Source organism: Tympanuchus pallidicinctus, unplaced genomic scaffold (assembly GCF_026119805.1).
Source record: "Tympanuchus pallidicinctus isolate F22 unplaced genomic scaffold, pur_lepc_1.0 scaffold15, whole genome shotgun sequence".
Classification (NCBI taxonomy): Eukaryota; Metazoa; Chordata; class Aves; order Galliformes; family Phasianidae; genus Tympanuchus; species Tympanuchus pallidicinctus.
Window position 1 is genome coordinate 6,964,520 of NW_026294669.1, and position 24,868 is coordinate 6,989,387.

The 24,868-nt window shown below is 40.3% G+C and overlaps 1 protein-coding gene across 9 annotated transcripts in view; it reads left to right on the forward strand.

Annotated features, from left to right (window-relative positions):
• NCKAP5 (NCK associated protein 5) overlaps nucleotides 1-24,868 on the forward strand; it is a 377,529-nt gene that overhangs the window by 160,885 nt on the left and 191,776 nt on the right. For 8 of the 9 annotated variants that reach the window (XR_008204905.1, XR_008204904.1, XM_052676201.1 and 5 more), the window contains exon 4: nucleotides 9,741-9,800. Coding sequence is in view for 7 of the 9 variants with exons in the window: in XM_052676201.1 (XP_052532161.1) it covers nucleotides 9,741-9,800 (60 nt within the window). In the remaining 2 variants the exon portion in view is untranslated. Of the gene's footprint in view, nucleotides 1-9,736; nucleotides 9,801-24,868 lie in introns of all 9 variants that reach the window. The other variant, XM_052676203.1, reaches the window with a different exon arrangement.

Sequence of the window (24,868 nt, forward strand, 5' to 3'; positions counted from 1 at the left end):
AGCTTGAGTTTGAGGTTCCAGTTAATCATCTAATTTGTCAAAACACATAATCAGCCAGAGGCCAGTGGCTTTGACTTTATCTCATCTTCTTTTGTGGACAGAATGATAGAAGAAACAATTATATCATTAGGATGTAACTGACTTTATTGCTGTAAGACTGCAGGAATATGAATTCATAAGTTGAGTTACAAGTTTGGTTACTTCAAAGTGATTTTCAGCACGCAATTTTTTCTCTCTCTGCCATGCTGAGATGTGATTGAGACCGTGTTATTTTGTCTAAGGCAAACCAGAGCACATTGACAAACCTGGGGGAGGACTACAGCAAGACCATCAGTTTATCATTTCTCCAAGAAAATTCATCCTGGTACTGTTGGTTGTTTTGTTTTAAGAATAGAAGGAACTCCCTACTGCTACCTTCTCTCCTTTTCTTTTTCTCAAAAAGCCAGTAGGTACAGTGGAGTTTACTGACATGTACAGACAAAATTGAATTACCTTCTCTCTCTCAATCTTTGAAGTCAGTAAACAGGATCACATTCCTGAAATCAAAAAACAAAGTGGCAATTATTGTCTATCAGTGCATCCAAAGTATTTTTATGCAGGCATTTTGCTCTTACACAAGAATTGTTTCATTTATTGCATCTGTCACATGCCACAGCCCCAGCAGAAGGTCCCTGCAGGCTGTGCATTGATGCTCAGTGTTTGCCAGGGGCGAGGAGCTGCTGGTGCAGGTGCGTGTGGCTGAGGGGCAACTGCTGCACATCACGACCTGTTGCTGCCAAAATGCAAATTGGCTGCCTTACATCTCCCTGCAAGCAGATATTTATCAAGAAGATGATCTTAGCATTTTTCTGTCCTTTTTAGAGCCTTTTACATCCTTCTATTGGTTCTTTCTTCGAAGTGTTTTTAAAGAACGTCATTACCTATCTTGTCTGCATTCATGCAGTTTTAGCTGCCCTCAAGTTGCTGCTTCTTGTTGGGTCCTCACAGACTTCAGTGTGGTGTTTCTTTGTACTGTATCACAGAAAGGAAATTTGGAAGTACAGATATGGGAACTATGAGATTCACATGTCTGTGTATTCTGAAGGCATGAATATGTACCTTGTGGCCAGGCTTGGTATATATTTTGACCCATTCTGATGATTCCTGAGTACAAAGCAGTTGCTGTTGCTGCTGTGTGATCCCAGTGCCCAGGGCTTGGTTCTGGTGCCTGCAGATATTACCCGAGGATCGGCAGTGCTGTCCTGCTGCCTTACGCAAGGATGCGTAGAGTTCAGTTTGCTTGTTTTCTTGTAAGATGCTGTGAAAGGAAATTCTCTTATCTCTCAGCTGAGTTGACAGAGGGGAGCAAAGAAGAGTTGCAGTGAGGCTGCCTGTGGCCTTCAAGTGGAGGCAGTGCCCAGCAGCAACATGCCTGTGTGACTGAGCATTGTCTGTGAGTCTTAACAATGCAATGCTAGTGTTCTTGGGGGTAATGAAGGAATGACAAGAAACAATGAAGCTGGTTTAAGGAGTAAGGAAAGATTATGGTTTTTTTTTTATCAATTTTGATTTTCTGTTGTATTTTCTCTTTTGAGTGGAAGGTCATTGCAGATTTACGAGCAAGGAGCTTGAAAAGTATTGAACAATTGGTCAAGGACAAAGCCAAGAGAGGGAAGTCCAGTGGGTGAAACAGAATGAAATTGCTTTAATTTTGTTTCTTGTCCACCAAAAAAAATAGAGAATATTTCCAGGGTATACCAACGCTCATTAGAACAGGACATGGATGACAGCTGGAAGATTACTGAGCATACTGAGAAATGAAACTCAGGGAGAGAAAAGAAGTGATATTTGTAAGTGCAGCCTGATAAGAAAAACAAAACTCCTAATGTTGTGGGCTTTATGGATAGATTAAAAACACATCACTGTATAGCACCAACCCCTCCAAAGAAAAAAGATCTCAAAGAATACCAGGAACGTGTTGGATGGGAACAAGGAGTGGAAAACAGAGATAAGAGGTCAACCAGTAATGAACATATCTTCTGTTTTGTAAGGACAAAACTGAGATACTTTGTAGAGAATTAGGAGAAAAATGTTTTTTACAGACAGCCAGAGAAATGCTAGCAGAAGGAAAACTAATAATGAAGAAAGCAGTGGGATCTGTGAGTCTGGCTGAGGGTAGGACTTGTTGTCAGTGTCAGCATATTTCACTTTTCTGCCTTGCACTCCTTTTTTCATCACTTGTGCATTTGGTTTGTTTTGTTTCATTTTTCTGAAGAAATGTATTCACTTCTATTTTATTTCCATAGAAATGCAAGAGAGAGCTCAGTGGTGGGTTGCTAGGATCTCTGGTTTGCAGACCAGTTCTCTACAGCCTTCATCGTTCTTTTGCGTATTCAATGACATTAAGGTTCAAAAGCTGGTAATGTACTAACAGCATGTGGAAGGAGTGTTTTGCATGAATGCTAATTGTGGAATTTAAGAACAGTAGGATTAGTACTGAGCAGAGATCCGATTCTGGTACAAGGTTGACATGGAAGGACCAGACACTAGAAGTGATAGCAGCAGGCTGCGGTTTGTTGCTGTTAGTTCATGTCTGAGTAGTATCAGCTATGAAGAAGTGTTTCCATGATTTTCAACCTTATTTGAGTTCTGACTTCATCCTGTGAGATGATGGCCATCATGTAAATTTCAGTTAGCACCCTTGCAGAGAGCCTCAGGGGATAGGATGAGGGATTGAGAATGGTTTTCATGCTTTGATGCATGAGTTGGGAAAGCTATAGTCTTGTTGAGCATGATGCATTTTATGTTAATAAACAAAGATCATTAACTGAAGACTGAAGTGCTGCCAATCCTGAATCTTTAATGAGCAATAAATTTTCATTGAAAATCCTTTAGGGAAATGCATATCCTTTCAAAAGAGTTTCCACAGCACATCATGTACGTGTGACAAATCTCTGGAGGAAAAATGTATATGAACACCCAGTGATTGAGGAATTTGTTAACTCAGCTTGCAAGTCTTTTACAGAAGGAAAATATCTTTTGCTTGTTTGTTCTTTTTTCGAGGTCGTCTTGTGGGCAGACTTATTAAAAACCAGAGTTCCCTTTCGCTGGAAATCAGCTGAATCTGTCTGGGTCCTGATCCAGAGAGTTATTCATATGTCAGGAGACATCTGACTTCCATACATTTATTTTTTGAAACAATTTAACACAAAATATGTAGAGATCCACGTACTCTAAGGATCTAGCAGTTCAAACCATACCCAGCCAGAACCACAAGAGCTGAGCATCCACCCTATCAAGAGAACAGCTTCACTCAACTTACCATCAGCCATACACTAAGTAAGAAGTTACACACTTGTGGATTGAAAGGCACCACAGGAGCCACTAAGCTGAGGAGCAACAGCTGTGGCTTCCACAGTGATGCTGTAATGTTGTAATGCGCAAGATGGGAAAGGGAGAACTGTAAAATTTGCTTTCTGCACTGACTGGTACTGGTGGAGGTTGTAAGAATGATGCAGCAACTTTGAGGATGCTGTCAAAAAGGTGATACTGTTTGGTTTTTTTTTTTAGTTGTAGAAAAGTGGTAACAGCAGTCCTTGTACTGTGAAAAAATAACATAACAGTTTAAATGATGATCTGGAAAGAAGAGCAAGTAGTCCTTCTTGTAATAACATGTGGAGATCTATATGCAACTGCTTCCCATATATGTTTTAAAGTTTCTCTTGCTAAATTAATATTCCAAACTGCCTTCTGTTGGTCTTGTCTTCTTTCTTTCCATATCTGTCTGAACACTGCGCTTTTCCATGGTAAGTGTTTGAGAGCTTGGCAGCTTGCCTAATTGTACAAATTCCCCGTGTATGCTTCTTGGATCCCAATTTATGGGCATATAGAAATTAGAAATTATAGAGCATTAAATACAAGTATTGCTGTTAATGTAATTTTGAAACTTACAAATCAATAACGTCAAGAAATCCAGAAGGTGCATCCACACCATTGAATTTTGTCGAATTGCTCTTACTCTCTATTATGTAACATGGATTACAGAGGAGAGATGATGGGTTTTATAGTTAACATATTACTTTTAATAAGAAAAAAAATTGTAGGGCTGATTCTGTGTTGATTTATTTATAGTAGCATACAGGATATATTAGCACAGGATGGGGCTGGACAGAAGTTGGCCCTGCTAAAATCCAAACTGCTTTTTGAGGAATGCCGGAGTTGCACAGTGCTTGCAGCATCATCTTACTTACAGTGTGACACATTCCATGTTAGAAATGTTTCTGGCTTCACGGTTGTAGTGCCGTATATTAAATGCTTTCTGACACTGGAGTGTTTGGAGCTTCATACTCTACACTGCATTAAAGTATGGGTAAACAGCTGCCTTGCCTGTTTAACTGCAGTTGCTGCATCTTAGTAGTTTGTGGTTGGGCTAAATTTGTAAAGCAAATCTTTAACCATCTCTTGCTGATGTTCCTAGACTATAGAAATCACTGGTAAGCGTGCACCCAGCACCTCTTGCTTTGGCACAGGGTGTGTGGCTCAGCCCTGTGGCAACCCCTGACCTGCACTGGGGGTTATTTGGTCTCCTCTTTCACTGCTTCTAGGAATAACTAGATGGGCTTCTTTGAACTTCTGATTTGCCTTTCGTATACTCTAAGATCTACTGGAAATCGGTGAGAGAGCCCCAGGGGATGGCTGCTCTATGTTTTAGACTGCAGCTGTAAATTTTGTACATATTTCTTTCCCCCTACTGTTCACCTATCATTCCCAAGAAAATACACTTTGAATCAGCTGCTACCTGTTCGGCTTGTCTGGGTTTGGAAGTATTGCATCCCGTGGAAGAGAAGCTTAATGTAAATGGTATTTTCTGTGTGCTTATCTCTTATTCAGAAGTAAATTAGCAATAAATGGGAGCCTGTGCCTTGCTGATGGCTCAGTCTATCTATTCTGCTTCTGTCTGACAGCATTACTATCTCTTGTACTAACTGCTGTCTGCAATTATTGCAAAAATAATTAAATAAAACGTGTACTTTGCTCAGCCTTAAATTCTCAATTTATATTTCTTTGCAAAAGGACTTTTTATTGCCAGATCCAGCTAAACTATTGCCGTTCTAAACCAGCAGTTTCAAAAAGAACACAGCACTGACATTTATAGAGCACTGAGAACATAGTGCATGCACCATCTCCAGCAGCATGATTTCTACTACCTACTGCAGGGAACCTGCTTGGACAGGGGAGTTGGATTTGATGAGCCCCGCTGGTTCCTTCCCACCCCTGCCATTCTGTGATTCTGTTTACAGCACTGTGGCTCCTGGCTGCTCCTGTATCACCTCCTGTCTGGCACAGGGCTCGATGCCCTGGGCACAATGATTGGGGACACTTTGCACATTCCATGACTTTCTCATTTTGCTGCTTGCTCTTTTATTTCTTTACCCCAATGGGGTGAAGCATTTATTCACTTTCTACATCTCAGAGGTTTAGCATTGAGGAGGAAGCTTCAAAGTGGTCTGCAGAAGACACAGAAGTGCCCTGGGATGTAGTGTAGCCACTATGATTTAACGCAAGCACTGGAAATAAAACAAATCTTAACAGTGTATTTTCAAATCTGGCTTTCTGTGGGTCCATCTTTGCAAACAGTGAGAGGTGTAAGATGAAAGAAGTCAGAGTTCACCTTTCTCTGTGAAACTGATCATTTCTGAGGGAAATCCCTGCAGAATGAGGCTTTCCAATGAAGGATGAAAGCAAAGAAAATGCTTTCCTATTCAAGAAACAAATTGAAGAGTAGGGAAACAATTTAATTTCTTACTTGGGAACCATCATAGGTTTTGTTGTCATTTACTCACTGTCCAGGAGAGCAGTAATTTACAGTATATAGGAAAATGTAAAAATCTTCCTGTGTTGGTGCTAGAAATGCGAGATGCCAACATGTCCTGTCACATGGTGAGACTGCTACTGTGTGATAAAGACAGGAAGGGGTAACGTCAGGGTCTGGTATAACTATTTTCTTCTTAGGGGTCATGGTAATGTAGATTCAGTGCAGCATTACGTTTTAGATGATGTTACTGAGAGGTTTTGCATCCTTTCAGATTTTTGAGTATGTTGTTTTTTTCCTCATTAGCACTATGAGCTGCTGAAATAGAGGTTTCCAAACACAAATGAAAATCTTATTCTAAAATTTAGATTGGAAGTTGAATTTCAATGCTATATCAGCATAAAGGTGAAGAGCTAAGAAGAGAAAAAAGGGTCTTCATGCATCCATTTATCATGTTGTTTGGTCTGAGGATATCAGTTACCAGTGAGAAACTGGAGCAGCATTTGTTCAGACTGATGTGGTCCGTGGGGTTTGTGATTGCATCTTCCTATTGTTCTCCTGTGGGCTGTGAGATGTCTGAGATGCACAGTTCTAAGTGGAAACCTGAGCAGCGCTGGGTAACTGTCGCTGCTGTGTGATACACCTTTTGTCTGGTGTGTGAATGAGTCTGACTGTTGGGAGCAAAGGTAAAAGGAGAAATTTCAGTTTGAGGGGAGTCTGGAATGTGAACAATTACTTGGGATATTCATACTTTTCTTGGACTCATTGGGCTTTACTCAAACTGTTGTTTTTTAAGAACAAGCTACTGAAAAATCCAAATGGTGATGCTGAGACTTGAAACGTATCTTTCTTACATCCACACACTGAATACTTGTGTGCTTGCTTCCATCTGGAAAGGATATAATTGCATCCTTGTTTGGCTCCTTTAATTATCTCTTTGCAAAGGCCTCGGCTGGGAATTTTGCCACTTATAATGCATATATTCAATCTTAAGAGCATAAGCTGTGCTTTCAAAGAACATTTTTGTAAACCTTTTATCGTTTGTTAGCTGTTTTTGAAAGCAAACACGAGAACTTCTCAATGAACATTTTAATTTTTAAAATCCTCAGAAGGATTTTGTTTTCTAGTAGTTTGGCTGTAGTTGCTAATTAACTTTGTTAATTAATCATGCTATAGGGATGAAGCATGCTTGATTAAAAATAAATAAAGCTGTACAGCAACAAAGCAATGCTCCTGATTTTTTTCCTATTTAGAAGCAAAGATTAAAAAAACAAGATTAACACTGAAGCTGCATGTCAAATGTTCTTTGCATTAGAAGCATCTGAAAGGCTAAAGCAGCTGAAAGCTTATTTCTACAGCACTGTTGTAGTAAAAATGCTTATCCAACTGTAACAGTATGGAAAAGTGGGGTGAGAAGAGCAGCTCAGGGTTCTGTCTTCATCATCACTTGGTGATGCTTGGATGAGAAAGCCCTTCTCCTTTGTCATGATCCTACACAAAAACTTCCATTACTGAAAATCGGTGTTAAAAGTTGTTGGCTCATAGCAGGACTTTGCCCGTGTTTCTCACCCGTTACACAGCACATATTTACACAGCAGTGTTGGGAAACACCTTGCTCTGGCTAGATGCATCCCAACTGGATCTTGATGGAATTGCCCAAGGGCTTGCTGTGCCCAGAGGCACTCAGCACCCTGCTCACACCATCTGTTCAGAGCTGGCATGGGTGCTCAGCTCCTTTGCCTGCGGGCAAAGCACGTTGGGATCTGTCTCAAGTGGGAGCACAGAGCTTGCTTGCCTCAACGTTCACTATTTTTAGATGCTCTTGCAACAGATGGCTCTTCCACATCCCCTGTTGTAGGTTCGTTCTTTTAGATTGCAATCTGGTTTCGGTTATTTATTTTTTACTAGTGAAAATTCATTCTGTTCCTAATAGCAGGGATGTGGTAGACTCTGTATGGGAATGCCTGTCTTTACCCTCCTTCACTGGGAAAACTGTGAAGGAGCCTTTTTGACTCTTACTCCATAAGAGTGGGGAAAATCTCATCTCTTTGCTGATGGAGCTTAAATGGAAATTACCTTTTTAAAAGTTACAGCATTCCAGAAACATATAAATAAATCTCTAGTAGAGGTAAAGTGGAAAGGGAGAAGTAGGAGTTGTGCTCATGCAGGAGGAATGACTAAATAAATCCATGCAGATTGCTTGCATGAAGTACATGGAAGAGTGGTTTGTGGTTGGTTTTGTTGTTCTGTTTTTGTTGTTGTTGTTTTTGTTGGTTTTTTCCCCCCTGCATCTCCTGTCATAAAATATCTTTAGGCATTTGTTTTGCAATTAAAACGTCAACCCCCTCCTCAAAGGGCATACAGGCTTTTTCCACTAAAACATATTAGGGCACTGAAGCAGTGCAAAAATGCAACTAGCTGTTTGCAGCAGATGAAGAAAATCCTTAAAATAGAATGAACCAGTTTTGTAGTTTGTGACACTGTGTATCACATAAGAGGAGGGAGTGCTCTAAGTGTGTTTTAGAAGCTGTTTTTATGGTATTTGCTATGAGGCTATTGATGCTGTGCTAACGCCACTCAATTTTTCACATGAGCATCTGTGTTACTCCAGAATGATATCCAGCTGCGACTTTCACAGGGTAGTGGTTGTGTCACCTGTAGCTTTTGCCAATATATATATATTTATTTCTGCAATGCAAAAATTTGCAAAGCACAATATTACAAATGCTAAGTTTAATCTGAAACCCCTGCAGTAATAAATGGAGATTGCTCCAGCTGAACTAGAGAAGGCTTAGCAGTTTTAGCATGGAACTGGAAATGGCCTTTGGGGAAGGCATGAGATGCAAGAGCAGCAGCAGGCTGGGATGCATGGGCTGGAGCTGGATCTCAGCTAGACAGAAATACACATGTAAGTTATTCAGACAGTTCAAATCTTCCTTTCCAGTTAGACCAAGTAAGACTTTTAGGCAAAACTTACATAAATGGAAAATTTCAAACTTGGCAATGTGTATTCTGACTTACAGATGCTTTTTTCAAAAATTTTTTCACCTGCAGATGTCATCTTTTGTTGTGTGTGCTGACAGATTCTTCACATACTGATAAATGACACCAGCATTTCTGCAGGGTGCTTTCTTTCAAAAATCAGATATTCTTCCTTAAAAACAGGCTGCTTGAGAAAGTGTCTTTGTTTTTCTCAAATCCATTTTTGATTTTGGGAAGTCTGTGGGGTATTGTCTCTTCTGTGTGTTTCCGGAGTAAATTCCTCTCCTCCTTTACTTCCCTCTCAATGGCAGATTTCTGCACCACTTTGCACATACTTGGTACTTGCTACATTTTCCCACTCCAAGCATTGGAAACTCTTCCCCTTTCCATATGTAGTAAGACTCTGCTTACATTCCCTTCTTAAAACTTATCAAGAAAAAATGTGTTTTGATTGCCGAATTCTTAATTAAGCAAGTTAATTGCTATATGAGTCAAGCCAAAGATTCAGGTAATGGTCTTATATGTTAATAATAAAAAAAAACTGATCGTGAAATGAGTGCAGCATGTTTAGTATTTTTAATTTCATTTTTATGCATACATTTATTGATAAAACAGACTTCTTAGCTATGTTAATGTCATGCAGAACAGAGCTGATGTGTGAAGTTGCAGGAAAACAGATCACATTGTCTGGTTTGCATGGTTTGCTTCCATGTTGCCATCATGATGAGCTACTTTGTTGTTTGAATGGAGCAAATGATGTTTAGATTCAGTTTATTTTCGTTCTGCTGGCCTGCTGTAAAATGAAGCAATAACACAGCCGTTAGATGTTTCAAAGAAATATGGCAAAGAGAGCCTGCTCTGACTGGAGGAATACCGGTGTGATGTGCAGAAATGCCACCGCAGCGTGGATGTGGTGCATTCAGTGCAGCTTGACCTGCTATTCATGTGCTTTTCTTTCCATAGGGAGAAGCTGTCTGTGGCTCGGCTGCAGCGAGAAGTTGCACAAAGTAAGAGCGAAGGAACCATGGTAAGCTGTGGCATCTGTCTGCTTTGCAGTTCTTTGCTGCTCCTGTTCAGGCTGGAGGTACATTTTGTCTTGCTGAAGATGACCCAAGTGTTAAGGCTGTCATGGATACGATGATGGGTTTCCAGCAGTGTGTTCATAAATCTGAGGAAACTCAAAGCTTTGTCTTGGCTTGGTGGGGAAAACTGCAGTAGAGAAAAGCAGTTGCAATTTTCTTTCTGGTTTTTCTTACTGGAATGGGAGGCAAAGCAAGTAAGACCATAAGCACAGGAGGACAATTTTGGATCAAAATGCAGTACATTTAGTTGTCTATTAAATCTTGGCCAACTTCAGAAACATGAAAGAATGGAAGTATGGAAGACTTTAAAAAGTCAATCTGATTAGTTTGTAAATCATGTAATGCTCTTTACATCTTCACTTGTCACATAGTAGCTTTTGAGATTGGGCTTGAGAGCAGCAGATGAAATGGCTGATTTTTGGTTAACCACCACTCTCAATTTATAGAGTCTTATCTCTTCAAAACAATGTTATTTTGGAGCCAAAATGTGCTGGATGTTCTTAATTGCTTAATAGCTGAGGAACTCTCCCCATCTGTTAAGAAGTTTGTTTGTCCCTGTCTTTGCATAAAATATCTTAGGCTTCCATGGGATAAAACAGATGGATTTGAAACCCAAACCAGTTTCCGTGAACACACTTGTGGAACTACTGTTGATCTGAATGACTACTTAGTTGGCTGTGAAAGAATTTCATCCAATTTGGACGAAAGAATTTCTTTTTCCCTAAAACCTGATGGAGAAAAGCTGTAGAGGGTTGGCTTGGGGTGTGCTCTGTTTTCTGTGTGATGCAGGACCCTTAGAAAGCCAGCTGCCTCCAGCCAGTGCATTTCATAAATCATTATTAGTGGTTAATACGCTGTAATTAGATTTGGAGGAATGTAGGTGACTGCTGGGAGGAGCCTGCTGTGAGCTGATTGCTGGGACTGTGGCCAGGTTCTGCTGCAGAACATCATCAACGTGGCTGACAGGGACTGCTCAGGACAGGAGCCTCTGTCTGCCTGCTAGTAGTGCAGGGAAGGAGGGCAGTGGGATTTGCTCAGGTGGGTTCTGCTGGTTTGCACAGTGCAAGCACTGCCCCTGAACAGCCCCTTTGGGTCTGCCATGTGGCTGACTTGGCCACCAGGAGGTTTTGAGGGGGGATTAAACAGGCAGGTTGGCCACAGGTAACAGGGTGTGTGCTGGGGCAGGAGTTTTCTAGGAAATCAGAAGCAAACTTCTGTCAAGTTAAGCTGTAATCCAGAAGCCTGCAGCTGAGATAAAACTCCTACTGATTTCAGAGGTGATTTTTGCCTCAGGTGGACTGGAAAATATCAGGCATTGTTTTTGCACTTCTGTTTTAATTTTCAGTGTATAAACAATTTTCATAATCTGGGAAGAGCCATTTATGATTTTTAGAGGGTTTTCTTTAACTTTTTAAGCTACTTTTCCCCTGCAGGCATACAACTAATGTAATATATTACATGTAAAGTACACTTAGTGAGACAGTTCAAGACTTCATGAAATAAGCAATATTGATTAACCTTCATGACCTGGTAATGCTTTTGGTATATGTGATTCCAGACACACCTGTTTTTAGTAGAAAAGTGTAATTTGTAGGTTGTCTCTGTCCTGAAGTAACTTACAGGAGAGGAGAAGTTGTAACAAGTGCATTGCTGCAGGATGTCACTGCCTGACAAGATGATTCAAAGACCATTACAATTCCTTTTATTTACTGTTCAACAACTTTTGCTTACGTGCTTTTTGGACTTGAAGATAGCACAGAAAATGAGAGCCATGTCCCGCAGCTCTCAGATTCCTGGATGCCACAAAGTGCCCTTGGGCACCAAGGCACCTGGCCTGGGTGTTGTTACCTACCTTGTAGTTTCTTCTCCTCAGGGCCTTCCACTTCTGGTGTCTGTAGCCCTGTGGGATTTATCACACAGCACTGCTAGCATGGGGTGATTTTGGGAACTGGTTGTGAGGCAGAGTGTTATAACCTGCTACAGTCTGACCAGTGTCTTCCCAGGAGTGCTATCTCTCCCCAAGGCAAGTATTACTGTTCCTGCTCTTTCCTAAGGGGTCATTTCCACAATTACCTTGCAGCTACTGCCAAGGCAAGAATGTGCCTGTAGAGACAATTGCTTTGAAGCATCTACTGTGTGGAAACTCATCTGTGTCTCAGGCTTGGAACTGGTGATTTTAATATGAAACACAGCAGTCATTAATTAACATTAATGAACTTGGCCATGAGCAGTGTGGGAGCAGTAAGGGTCCAGATGATGGAGTATGTGAATACTGTGAACCAAGGGCATAGAGCAAGGAGCACAGACCACTCTCAGAGCAAGTACATATGGAAGATGGACAGAAGAATTTTGGAGGGGGATTTTGGGCATAGAGAATCTCTGGCAGAGGGGCAACCTCCTGCTGGCTGGTGTGAGGGAAGTCTTGTGAGCGCCTCAGGGGGAGGGCATTAACGGTGACAGGAGGTGGTGGCTAGTGGGTGCCAGGCAGAGGTGCCCTAGAGCACCCCAACATAGTCACCACTATTAGCCAGTTTGCACAGATGAGCTGATTGAAATGTTTTGTGGTGAGACAGCTGTGCATGACCATCCAGAATGTAGCTTGTCTTTCACCTTGCTGTTGCCACTGCTATAAAATTGCCCACTACCTCACAGTGCTCACATGGAATGTTTGCTCTCCGTAAATGTACAGCAAGCATCAATGAATTTCAGTGGGTGCCATTTTTTCCACATGGAAGAATGGAGCAACGTGCTTTTGCTCTGCACACACTTCTACCTGTTTGGTCATGTGAGAGATGTATGGGAGAACTTCACTGTTGCCTTCCCAGAAGAAATTGTGTGGAGAATATTCTACTGACTATGCTATTAAGGATGTGCTGCTCTCCATGGAGAGCCTGCTCCACAGCATTCCCTCTAGAAGTTTATTTTTGCACGTGTCCCAGAGTTACCTTTTTTGTGACTAGCTTATTGTTGAAAGTATATGCATATCAGAACATACTTTAAAGAATAGAATAAACTAAAGGATTGCATTTCAAGACTAATGTCCATCATCAAAAATATATGAATAGTCTGTAAGAGCCAGTTTTTCTATATGGTTGTGTTGAAATCTGATTCATTATACATAGAAGTGAGTGAAAATGTATTTGTAAATTGGTTTAATAAGGAGAACTGAATACATTTAAACTGTAAATACCTGACAATTTGCTCAGTTTTCTCCATTTTATGAGCAACCATCAATAAATATTGATGGTTATTTGTTATCAAAATCTGCTCTATTGTTAGCCAGCCTAGTAGGAGTGTTAGCAGCACCAAGCTTAGCTGTAGTATGGCTCTTCCTGTTGCTTTTGACCTTTAGATCTTTAATGTGCATTTTAGGAATTTTCTTAGTCATGTTTCTTCTGACTCTTCAAAGATATTTTACCTTAATTTAAAGGAAAGAAAAATAATTCCTTCATGTCTGTACGCTTCATACTGACCTTAGTAGAGGCTGTGCAGGTGTCTGTGGTGACAGAGGTTCCATTAAAATTAGCAGCGTTGAATGGGTGAAGTATTTATTTCAAAACATCACAGAAAGTGGAAATCGTTTTAGTTATGAAAGTCCTTTCTCTCTTTTTTTTCTTTTGACTCATTAAATCCATATGTTTGTACCTAACTTTTAAGTCATAGACTTTGTACATTTAGGACACAGTAAAATACCAGGAAAATTGTTCAGCTTTGTGAAATTTTATTCATAGTGAACATAGTCAGGTTAGGAAAAAATGAGGAAAATGATGCCATAGTAGGCAGCAGAGTCCTTGTGACAGGGTAAGTGTTGTGTTAGCAGAGACCTAGATTAGAAATCTAGGATGAACAAAAAGTACACAGAATTATGTGATGTTTTCATAACTTGGATTCATTTAATAACTACTCAGAGAAATGCTCAATATGCTCTTTGTGCAGTTGCTCTGTATGCATACATGCTACATGGTTGCTTCATTTGTTTGTACTTCTGCACCCAAGTACTTTAAATCTATTCTATTTTCTATTAGTTCAGTGGCCTGTAACCTACACAAAAGAAATCGTACCATTTTGGCAATTTAGCTGTGAAGGTTAAAGTGGGCTGGTAGTGCCTTTTATATCTACATGGCTTTCACTTAGGGTGGGCCCTGGGCTCTGATTTACTCTGTGTCCTGCTGTGCATTTAAGTGATGCAAAGTGATTATCGTGGATCTTCCTGGTGTTTGTCTATTCCACACCTGCACCCTTTTGTTAAAAACCCACCATGCTAACTGAATGTGAGGTCCCCACTGAATAGGTTTCCACCCTCTGGTAATCCTTCTGCATTAGATTGATTTATGAATGTATCAGATTCTTTGTTAGCATGTAAACCACTAATTAATTTAAAGCTCTCTGTGGAAAAATTAAAGCCCTGGTTAAGGCTTTCAGCAGGCTCAGATGGTGCTAATAATGGAAAAACAAGTTATATTAATGAGTTCTGATGCGATCAGCACAATTCTTGCTTTACAAACAGTTTTTGCTATAGAAGAGACTGCAAGTTTTTAAATAAAGAGTAAAGTAAAAGGGAAAGGCAGGAAAAAAAAACTCACTGGAGCAAGAAATCCCGTTATTACCAGGAATGGAGTCACTTCTGCTGTTTAAAACTTTCCTAAATGTAATGTTTTTAGATACACATAGCAGCCAGTTACAAAGCCACTGGGATTCAAATGCAAACCAGTCTTTTTTCCCAGATCGAATCAAAACTTCTAATGTAATCAGCTTGATAAGATCTCTCTCACTTCCTCTTCTTATTGTGAGCTGCTGAACTGGAACACTGCATGGTTGTGCTAGGGTGCAGAAAAGGTCTTGATTGAAATCTTATTAAAATCAGTAGAGATTCTGACCATATTCTTTACTTTTCCATACACCAGGCTGTTTTGTGTGTAATTTGTTTCCTTTTCCTCAACTGTAGAGCTTTAATATAGCTACTTGTTTTTGGTGGTAGGAAAGAGGTCAGAGCTGTGCCTGATGGTATTTTGTTGAGCTGAAATGAAATGAAATTGGGAAAAAGCAGAACTCCATTTTGCATGAGACTGGAAACGTGCGTTGATAGAGTCAGGCCATGGCTATGGGAAGTGGCATTTTGTCTACACCTCTCTCAGCTCAGAGCTGCCTGTACTTCTCGTGGCTCCCAGTGCCATCCAGTACTCCATCTCCCGCCACACTGCAGGTGTGCGCTCAGCACTGACACTGATCCTAATGCTGCCCATCAATCATCCATCCTGGAGCCCCTGTTTCGAGGAGCACAGTCAGCATTTTTCAGATCTTTTCCACATCCAGATGCTTTTCACATCTACACCATGCACCTCATCCTTACACCAGAACAGCAATCCTGTGCTTGTGCTTCAGTCCTCACACATGGAGCACAGCATGCTGCTGTCAGTGAGACGGATCTGTGCTGCAGTGGGAGCAGCTGGAAGAGCTGCTGGTGCAGAAGTGCCTGGGTCTTGCAAAAGTAGATGGTATTTAGTAATAAATGAAGTGTTGAAGATGAGATACAAAAGGCTAAATTCTCTTTTCCAGCTTCTAGGTCCTTACGTCTATGGAATCACTTATCTGTGCTTTAATTAGAAAGCAGCAGAGAGAGAGGCAGAGTCACTGGTGTAAAATGTCTCTGTATATTCAATGTCCTAAATCAGAAGGAAGCAGCCTGACCATTGTGCCTTCTCCTTGCAGCTGTTTATTCGTATAGCCAGCAGTGCTGTCCTACTCCCCTTGTTCTGAGGAACTTTGTCATATGGCCCTTAGAGAAACTCAGTGGCATTTGTAGTTGTTAACATCAATAACAGTTAGTGAAATTATTTGCAAGCCCCATTTAGTGCTCCTGGACCTCATTAATAGTCCATATGTCACCAGGCCAAATGTCGTCACCCACAACTTTGCTGCTTTATCTTCAGGGCTTTTAGAATTTGTAATCCAGGAAAATATTTGCCTTTTTAATTCTTCCCATGTCCTAAGTATTTTTCTTTTGTTTGCTTCAAATGTGCATGTACACAGATGCTCTCTGTTCTTGTATTTTAAGGATTTCTGAATTTAAGGATTCTTCAGGAGTTAACATATGAGACCTCTCAAGACCATTTTAAAATGAATGTGAAAGTGAATCCGCTTGCTCACTGTCCTGAAATTGAAGCACTAGAAGCCCAATTAGGTCTTCTCAGAATGATTCTGGCTTTCATACTCAGCTCTGTCCCTTCCTGCTTAGTTAATTTCTATTGTTTTTTTTTTTTTGTTTGTTTGTTTGTTTTTCACCAGGTTTCTCAAACTATAAGGAACGTGTCTGTTAAAATCAATTTATTTCCAATCTATTGTTGGTTAAAGTGTGGTAGAAATTGTGTGATGGAGCGGGTATAAAACGATCCTGTGCAATCCCCCCTAACTTCGTGGCCTTTCCCAGTCTGGCTTTTTACCAGGAGAGGGAGCTGTGTTCATTTACAATAGCACCCGCATCCGCAGCCACGCTAAAAACAAACATTCGATGGCATCTGCTTAAGCACAGGATGTGTGACAGCGTAGAAGTGGAGTGCACACTGCAGTCTGTTTTGGCCCCGCTGGAATGTAAGGTTTTTTTGGAGTTGTAAAACATTAGTAGCAGTATTTGAAAAGAGCTTTGCAGTGCTCGGTGCCTGCCTCGGTTTTGGTGTTCTCTTGCTGCAAGTGACCAAGGTGCTGTTACAGGTGCTGGCACAGAGGAGAATTGAGGTTAGGGCTGAAGGAGCAGAAATAAATGCTGTCCTTCCTGCTGGAAGCTGGCAAAATGGTTTATCTCCTCAACAAGTTTCTGGCAGTGTTTCGTCAGCGTAAAAAGAAGTCAAATAGAATTATATAAGAATCACTGAGCAGAGAAGAACTATTTGCAGAATGCATTTATATGGGGTCTGAAAGTAAAAGAGGCAAACTGCAGAAAGTATGTTGGAAAAACTAGCTTGCCCTCAAATAGAAATTGCCGTTTATACATTAGATAACAAAGGCAGGAGATGCTGAAGGCAGTGCAGAAAAAGCACACGCAGCTTCGTAGCATCTATGGGAATATTTGATATCAGAGTGGCAGTTGGCTTCAATGTGGAGCAAATCCCACTTTATGACCAGAAACAGCTGCACCCTGCTCCAGGCAATACCTCGCTGCCTAATAGGAGTGATGCACACACGCACTAATAACAGTGAATTGTAGCCATTTTCATATCAAAGGTTAAGCTCTGCAATCCTGAGCTCCTCCGGGCAATGGCACGAGTTGACTCTGGGAAGCTGCACACTCACTGGATTAATGTTTTTGCGAGGATGACCTGAATAGAGGCACGGTTCTGCAGCCTGTGGAGGAAGGACATTTACGGTCAGGTTTTATCTAATTCCAGAAAGCAAGCTCAGCTGGAGCAGAATTAGTCACAATGTCTGGAAAGAAAAGGTGAATGGAGGAGCTGGGCTAGCAATTAGAATTTCATGCGAACTGGGAAGGTAAATTTATACAGGTTAATAGTAACAAAACCCTTGTCGTGACTTGGCTTCATGGCTTTTTTTTTTTTTTTTTTTTTTTTTTTTTTTTTTTTTTTGAGTAGCTAGGGAAATTAGTATGTTAAAATTAGAAGAAATCACTGTTGTCTTACTACTTTCCTTCTGTGGATGCAAATTCTGGTCACAGTGTCCATCTCAATGATCTTGACCTTTTCCCATTGTCACTGTATTTGTATCAACTCTTCCATGGTTCTGTGGGTTGCATTACAGTTGTGTTCATGGTGATTGGAGTGTGTAACTGATTTACTGCGTGGAGTCTGGCTACAACAAAGCAGAGAGGACAAGGCAGTGCTGCAATACTGGTTCCTTGAATTGTCCTCCATCTGATCAAGCCAACCAACGTCATTGAATGCTTTCACCACTGGATAGGGAGTGAGGTCTTTAATTTCTTCATCTTTGTTGTTCTCTGTGAACTTTATTATTATTATTTTTATATATGGCACTAGACAGTGCACAATTTAATGTGCCTTATAGCACCTTAGTTTCTGTACAGGTTGGATATTAGAAAAAATTTCATAAATGAATGAGTGATGATGCTGTGGCACAGGCTGCCCAGGGAAGTGGTGGAGTCACCATCTCTGGAGGGTAGATGTGGCACTGAGGGACATGATTTATTGGGTGTGGTAAAGATAGGTCAGTGGTTGGACTGTCTGGTCTTGGTGGTCTTCTCCAATATGAATGATTCTATAATTCCATGATTCTAGGAAGTACAGAGTTGTTATAGCAAGTGCTCAGTTCTGATTCTGGTGAATGTTCACTTATTTAAATGAATGCAGTGCTCTGGGAGCTTGTACCATTGAGTTGGTTGTGACCACTAAAATGAGACAGTTGGGCAGTGCTTTAGATTGCATCGTACCTTTACTGCACCAACTCTGTGTTCAGGAACTAGTGCAATTGAATCCTGATCCAAAATGGAAGCTCTACAGCACCAAGAGAACATGATAGCTTTGTCCTTATATGTACATTATGAGCTTATATGTACATTAAATAGTCTGTTGGTGATTAATAAAATAGATGCAGCAGAGACAGGGAAATATGCTTTCACATATTAAACTTAAAACTTAAGCAGCTTTGCATGAATTCGTATTGCTTGAGCTTGTGGCTATGAGTCTTCATTTCTTTTCTGCCCTACTTCAGTCTCATAATCTTTAATTCAACTTTTGCTTTGTCAGGAGTTAGTTTTTGCATACTTTCTGTTTGTTTTGGCTCTGTGCTCACTGCTTTGTGATAAGGCATCTTTTGATATTCTGTGAGATCTTTCATAATGAAGATCTCATGACATACTGTTCCAAGTCTGGAACTGGTGGCCAGACTTGCTTAAATGTCCTGTGAGAGGCAGCTGTCTAGACTGTGGGAATGACTGTGATGTTTGGACTGTGTTATTTCCATACCATTTGGCATGATGCACTCTGCAGTTGTTCTGGAACTGAATACAAATACAAGTACTATGCTTGAAACAGCACCTGATACTGGACCTTACCTAGTTGTGAAGTGGCTTTCACTCATTCTCCAAACTGTGCCAATAATTCATTCTTTCAGTTCAATAACTGTTGTGTGACTTCAGATAACTAGGATATTGAAATCCCTGCTTACCGTATCCACAAGAAGTCCTATTCTTCTTTAGTTTTGGTGTCATACAAGTTATGCTACTTCAGTCACCCAATTCTTTTATAATCTTGTATACAGTACTGTCTGACTCATATTGGTTATTTGTACAATGGGCTTTATTCTGACTCATCTCCTGTCTGTATGATTGTTTAGGTAGCGAACTCTTTGGGGAAGAGGATCTTACAATGCTTGTAAATAGTGCTGAGAGCCTGGAGGTACTGATGTGCTGCGGATAATCACAGCCCAGCTACTTGGGATGAATACTGAGAGGGAATTTGGCTCAGTATGCACAGGTCATGCAGCAGTCATTTTGTAATTACATCTTTACACTGCAGATCTGTGATTGGCATCTGTGGTGACACTGCTTATTTAGAAATGATTTCTGAGTTGCAGATTAAAATTATCCTCTCTTGGGAAAGTCTTGTTTCTGGTCGTACCTATTAACAAGTGCCCTGAGGCAACAACTGGCAGTTTTTCAGTTAAGAAACTTTTTCCTTGGCTGTCAGGGGAGGAGCAAGTCAGAATTCCCAGAACCTGTGTATGATTGCCCCAGATAGCTGAAATGATGCTATTTCCTCAAGTGGAAATCTTGTGCTGTGGGAGATACTGTATGGAAAGATGTGTTAAATCAGAAGCTGGTAAATGTTTTTGTGCTGAAGATAGGTTTTCAGAGTTGTTGGCAGCGTTCAGTAGCTGTATGTTACATCAGTTGGTAAGGGAAACCTCTTCACAAACTGAAATATGTAGGAGGAGGTGAGTGGAAAGTTAGGGCATGAAGAACATGTGTAATCCAGCGCATTGAAAATGAAGAGCTTTATAAGGAATGTAAACAGGCTTTCAGAAAGATCCTTGTGAGCCCTCACGAGGCAAGAACATCAGTTTGTAGCAGCACGTTTGATCTAACACAGGTGAGATGGAGAAACTCTTCTGAGCTTCGTGCTTTCCATGTAGCCACTGGCATGTGTCTGGATGCCAGGGCAGGGACAGAACCAGCTGTGCTGATGGGGTTCACCTCCCTGCCTCACAGTAGCTGAAAAACTGAATCATCCATTTGCATACCTCATTCCAGGGAACCCTGCTCTGTTTGACTTTGTCTGTATGGTCAGTATAGCTGGGTTATTTCTTTTCAGCCCCATTTAGTCAAAGATTGTTCATATTTCGCCTGTGTTGAATTTGATTTCAAGCCTGATGTCTTAAGTGAGTTATAGGAAATTGTTTGGTGCAGTGATATATTACACATAGGAGCATTAGTGAACAGCAGAGTTCCTGTTCTACAGACAAACAGCACAATTTCTTTCTTGCCAAAGTTTATGAAACTATATAGTCATAAATAGTTTGCTAGCCCATTCTTCATACTCCTTGTACCCAGCAGAGGTAAAGCTGGTGTGTCTGTGAACAAGTAGCTCCATCCTGTGTAAATAGATAAATACAGAAATGAAGATCAGAGAAGTCGATGTCAGAGGTTTTCTTTTCCTTTGGAAGTACATCATACTACGTGTTCTAGAAAGGGAGGGAGACCAAAGTTGGGGGTGAGCCTGGCTGACACTTGAGTTGAGCTGGAATTAGTCTGTGGAACCTTGAACAGACGTTCAAGAGAACCTATTACTGGAAAGTCACTCTGCAAAATGATACCAGGTTGTGATGCAGTCTTTCAATTACTCCAGTTGGACCAGTGAACAAATTGAAAACACCATGCAAACTTGTTTCTTTATTTTTTGAGTTCTCCCAACTACCAGGCTTGCAAACTCAATCTGGCCTCTGAAAGTGAAGCCAGTTCTTCTAGATGAGTGCGTTATCAGTGTCATGGCAGCTCTGTTAGAATTACTGTTGAGGATGCACCAGCCAGCAAAAAGTTCTCCACGTTTCCCTGTTGCCTCCAGCAGTGCCTGCAGTGCTTACGGAATGAAAATGATAAAGAGGTACATTCATCAGAAAACTATGGTGATAGGCCTCTGGAATATTTGCAAGAAACAGCTGGATAAATCAGGTGTCTTTTTGCAGTTACTTGCCGACCTTAAACGAATTCTACAAGTGAACACAAAACAACTGTAATAAGATCTGACATGTTCATGAGCAGTGCTGTGAAGAGTCTGAGAAAAAGAAATGCTGCATGGAAGCGTAGCTGGCAGCAAGTAGTGATGCCAAGGATGCTGAGTGTGTCAGCTGAGAAAGGCAAATAGAAGTGCGTGTGTGCAAACTAAGATATCAGTTTGTCTCACATCCGTGGGGACATGATGGTACTGCAAATGTTTCTGAGCGGCTTCTCATGATTGTCATGGTTCAGTTCTACATCTCCCATCCTCCCAACTCTAGATTAGCCTGACATCTTTTTCTCTTAACTTCGGCATATCCTAATTATTAGCAGGAAATACAAATAGTTTCATGAGAAATCCAGAATGTGAAGAAGCATTAGCTCTGCCTAGCATCAGAGCATACTGCTCCTAGCATCTGAATAAATCCAAGTTCACTGGAGCAACAAAGCACAGTTCCCCTGCCCTCTCATTTTATACCAAGTAAAACTTCTAGAAGTGTTTGTTTATTATTTTCAAATGCTCATCCTATGTGTGTTCTGCTGCATAACTCCTACCTCACTAATGCAGATCCAAGTGGGAAATGCTTGATTCAACCATGTGCCCATTTGTTCTGTGAGCACTCAGTCACTTAGAAAAGAAATCATCTGAAGAACACATTGGTCAGTTATGGGGGAAAAAATGCTTCGGGCGTAGGCACACAGTCATTTCAGATAAGCGAAAGTGATTTAGGATCTCCCCATCTTGCTTCTGGGGGTTGCTGTCCCCAAACCAAGTTGGTAGGGATGTGGTGGTCCTCCATCTTCTGCTCCACTGCACAGCCAGCCTGGTCACCCTGAAGCACGCTTAGTGGTGTGCTGAGTTCACTCAGCTGCCTTGTACAGGCATAACCAGACAGTGGCTGTTAAGCGATGGAGGTGTTGTGCATAGCTGTGTGGATTTTGTCATCAACGATCTTGGAGAATCGCAGTAAGACTTGAAGAAGTTCAGTGGTTTCTCTTGGGCAGTGAGTCCTGCTGCTAAGCACAAGTTAATGGAAATGGGCACGAACAAAATAACACAGCACTGTAATGAAGTTTTCCTTTGTTCTCTATGAGACTTTGTTTTTTATTTATATGAAGACAGTTCCAGTCTTAGACTGGAACTTTATCAAAACTGACAGCAATTATCTTCTCCTTAACTGTAAAACACAGCTGTGCCATAGCAAAAACTGAATGTAACTTAGGCATGTGCAAATGTGAAACAGCCCTAAATTGTATGGCCTGGGCTTTCCTTCACACACCTGTCAGAGTTCAGTGCTAGTTCTGGCCTTCAGTATAAATTTTATTTAATCAAACAAGTGGGAAATGTAAGCTCACAGATAGTAGGTTTGGTTTTTTTTGCTTGTCTGCAAATGAATGAATAAAAGCTTGTTGTTAACAAGTAAAACTGGTTGTAAAACTTTGCTTCTAATAAGAGAAATACATATGTAGTACAAAATTTTTCACCCCCATTGCTGTACTTAGTTTTACATCTTGCTAAAATGCAAGTCACTCTGTCAAAAAGCTGTAGTGAAGGGCTTGGAATTATAATTGGCCATTAAAATCTTGCACATTTCTAGGAGGAAAAAAAACTGTACATTACTTATTACTTCTACTCTTTTTCATTTTGGTATTGACAGATGTTTGTTCTGCACATATCTGAATATTAGGTATTCATATGAATTATGTCTGTTGTAATATTGTTTCCAAGTTTTTATTTGATCTTGAAAAACATTTCATTATGTTTAATTTAGGGAAATGAAATTTCTTTAATTACTATCTGTTGAAGCTATTAAAAGCTCAATTACATTTGCAAATTCATTTTAGAAAAGCGTTATCATTTTAAGATTAATAATTAAAAAAAATTCCTTGATCTGACTGTGTGGGGATTTCTAACTCTCTAAGAGTGCTCTCTTTATTTCCTCATAGGAGATGGGTACAATATGGAAAGGAAAAAATAATTAGGCTGAGAACTGAGGATCAATGCAAGTCTTTGAAATTATGCTATCAGCTGTGAATTTGAGTAAACAGGAATTGTTTATTAGAGAGACGTGATTTCAGAAAATGTATTGCTTGCCATGATTCCACATTAAAAGTATGATATGGAGATGGTCTTTAAGAAGTTCTGTATTGTTATGGCTGCTGGGGTGAAGATGTTTCACCCACCTAAAGCTTGCTTGCACGTGGCATGTATCGCTGTGTGGATTGGGTGTAATCACTGGTATACATGGAAATGGGTGCAACCAGCTGTAGTGTAAGGAAAGTCAACCACAAAGCTGCCTTCTGTTTGTTAGTTTCTGGTAGACTAGGAGCGAGTTGAGGTTTTTCTTGGTGATGGGGTTTTTTGGTGTTTATTTTATTAATGGTAACTCATATTTCCTGTGGCCTTTGCTGTGTGTTTCCCAGAATGACGGGGCTGCTTGGCACCGAGGAGTGCCCATAAACTGGAACTCTTGGAAGGGATGTGCAGACAGAAGAGCTTGCTATCCAGCTTTCTGTGTTGAAAGGTTTTATGAATTTTGTAAAAAAAAAAAAAAAAAAAAAAAAAAAAGTATAACATAAATTCTGTCACAACTGCAACTATATATACAGTATTGTTCATGTAATAGCCTGCCTAATTCTGATTAATTGTAGGCTTGAAGTGATAAAGGAGCTTCAGCACAGCAGTTATTCTATTGTACAGATGCAATTAAAACTGTATCACTGCAATATAAATAATGCTAAATTAAGTTGCTGTCCTGCCACATGGTGGCAATTTTGAGCTACTGCACAATGAAAGCTAGCATCTTATTTTATTCAGAAGTAGTAATTGTATCAAGAAAGTGTTTCTAATTTACTTCAATTGCTCTGGAGAAGTGTTATCACCAAAGAATATAAAGTGTGTAAACTACTGTCACTAAAATATCACTACTGGTAATAAATGTTTCCTATCTTGCTATTCATCTCACAGCCACGCAGAGCTTGAAGTTTCCATCTGGTAGTTGTGGAATGCATGTTCCTAATCTGTTATGAGGCAAAAGAGAGCGATCTATTAGCACATTAAAATTTAATAGTGAAAAATAAATTATTTGCTTCAAATTATTCACTTTAACTGTTTTTAAGGCAGTTATAGAAAATGCTAATACAAGTTATTTAGTGCCAATTAGATTTTCCTGGTTTATTCAGGGCAGCCTGTCGTTGTGGGAGCAGAATCCTATTCCAGAGTGTCATCATTTTTTTTCTCACCAGAATGAAAGAGCTAGAAGATACCAGCCTGAAATTAGGAGATGCTGTTTATACTATGTATATCTTGCTGTTGCAGAGCTGTAGCAAGAATAAGGTTGGGAAAAATAATTACATCCTGAAATAATTGGGGAGAAAAATAGAGGTGTAATATAAGTCGAGGAACTTTCTTCCTCAGCCGCTGTAGTACAAGTCAGCATCAAACGAAAGGGTAATTCATTTTCATTACAAAGCAGCAACACAATTTCACCCTTAACTTTATTTTGAGGAGTTGTGGAAATAAAGCTACCTTTCCCTCCGTGAGCCCTATGAGTGCTTCAGTTACTGCTGCTACGTCTAAATGCTTCGCAGTACTTTAAAACACCTTAACTTTATCCTTGGGAAAGCTTTGAGTGTTTTGAGAGTATTTGTTGATATTCCCAGTATAGCTGGAAACAGTAATGAGGGACAAAGGCATATTAACTGTCAGAAAGTTCTGGTCTCAATAGCTGGCTGATTTAATAAAGTCTTGTTACTATAAAATGATTCAGCTGTAAGCTGCCTGTTAAAATTGTAATAAGCACAATAAGCAGTGCACTTCTCTTTTCCATTCAT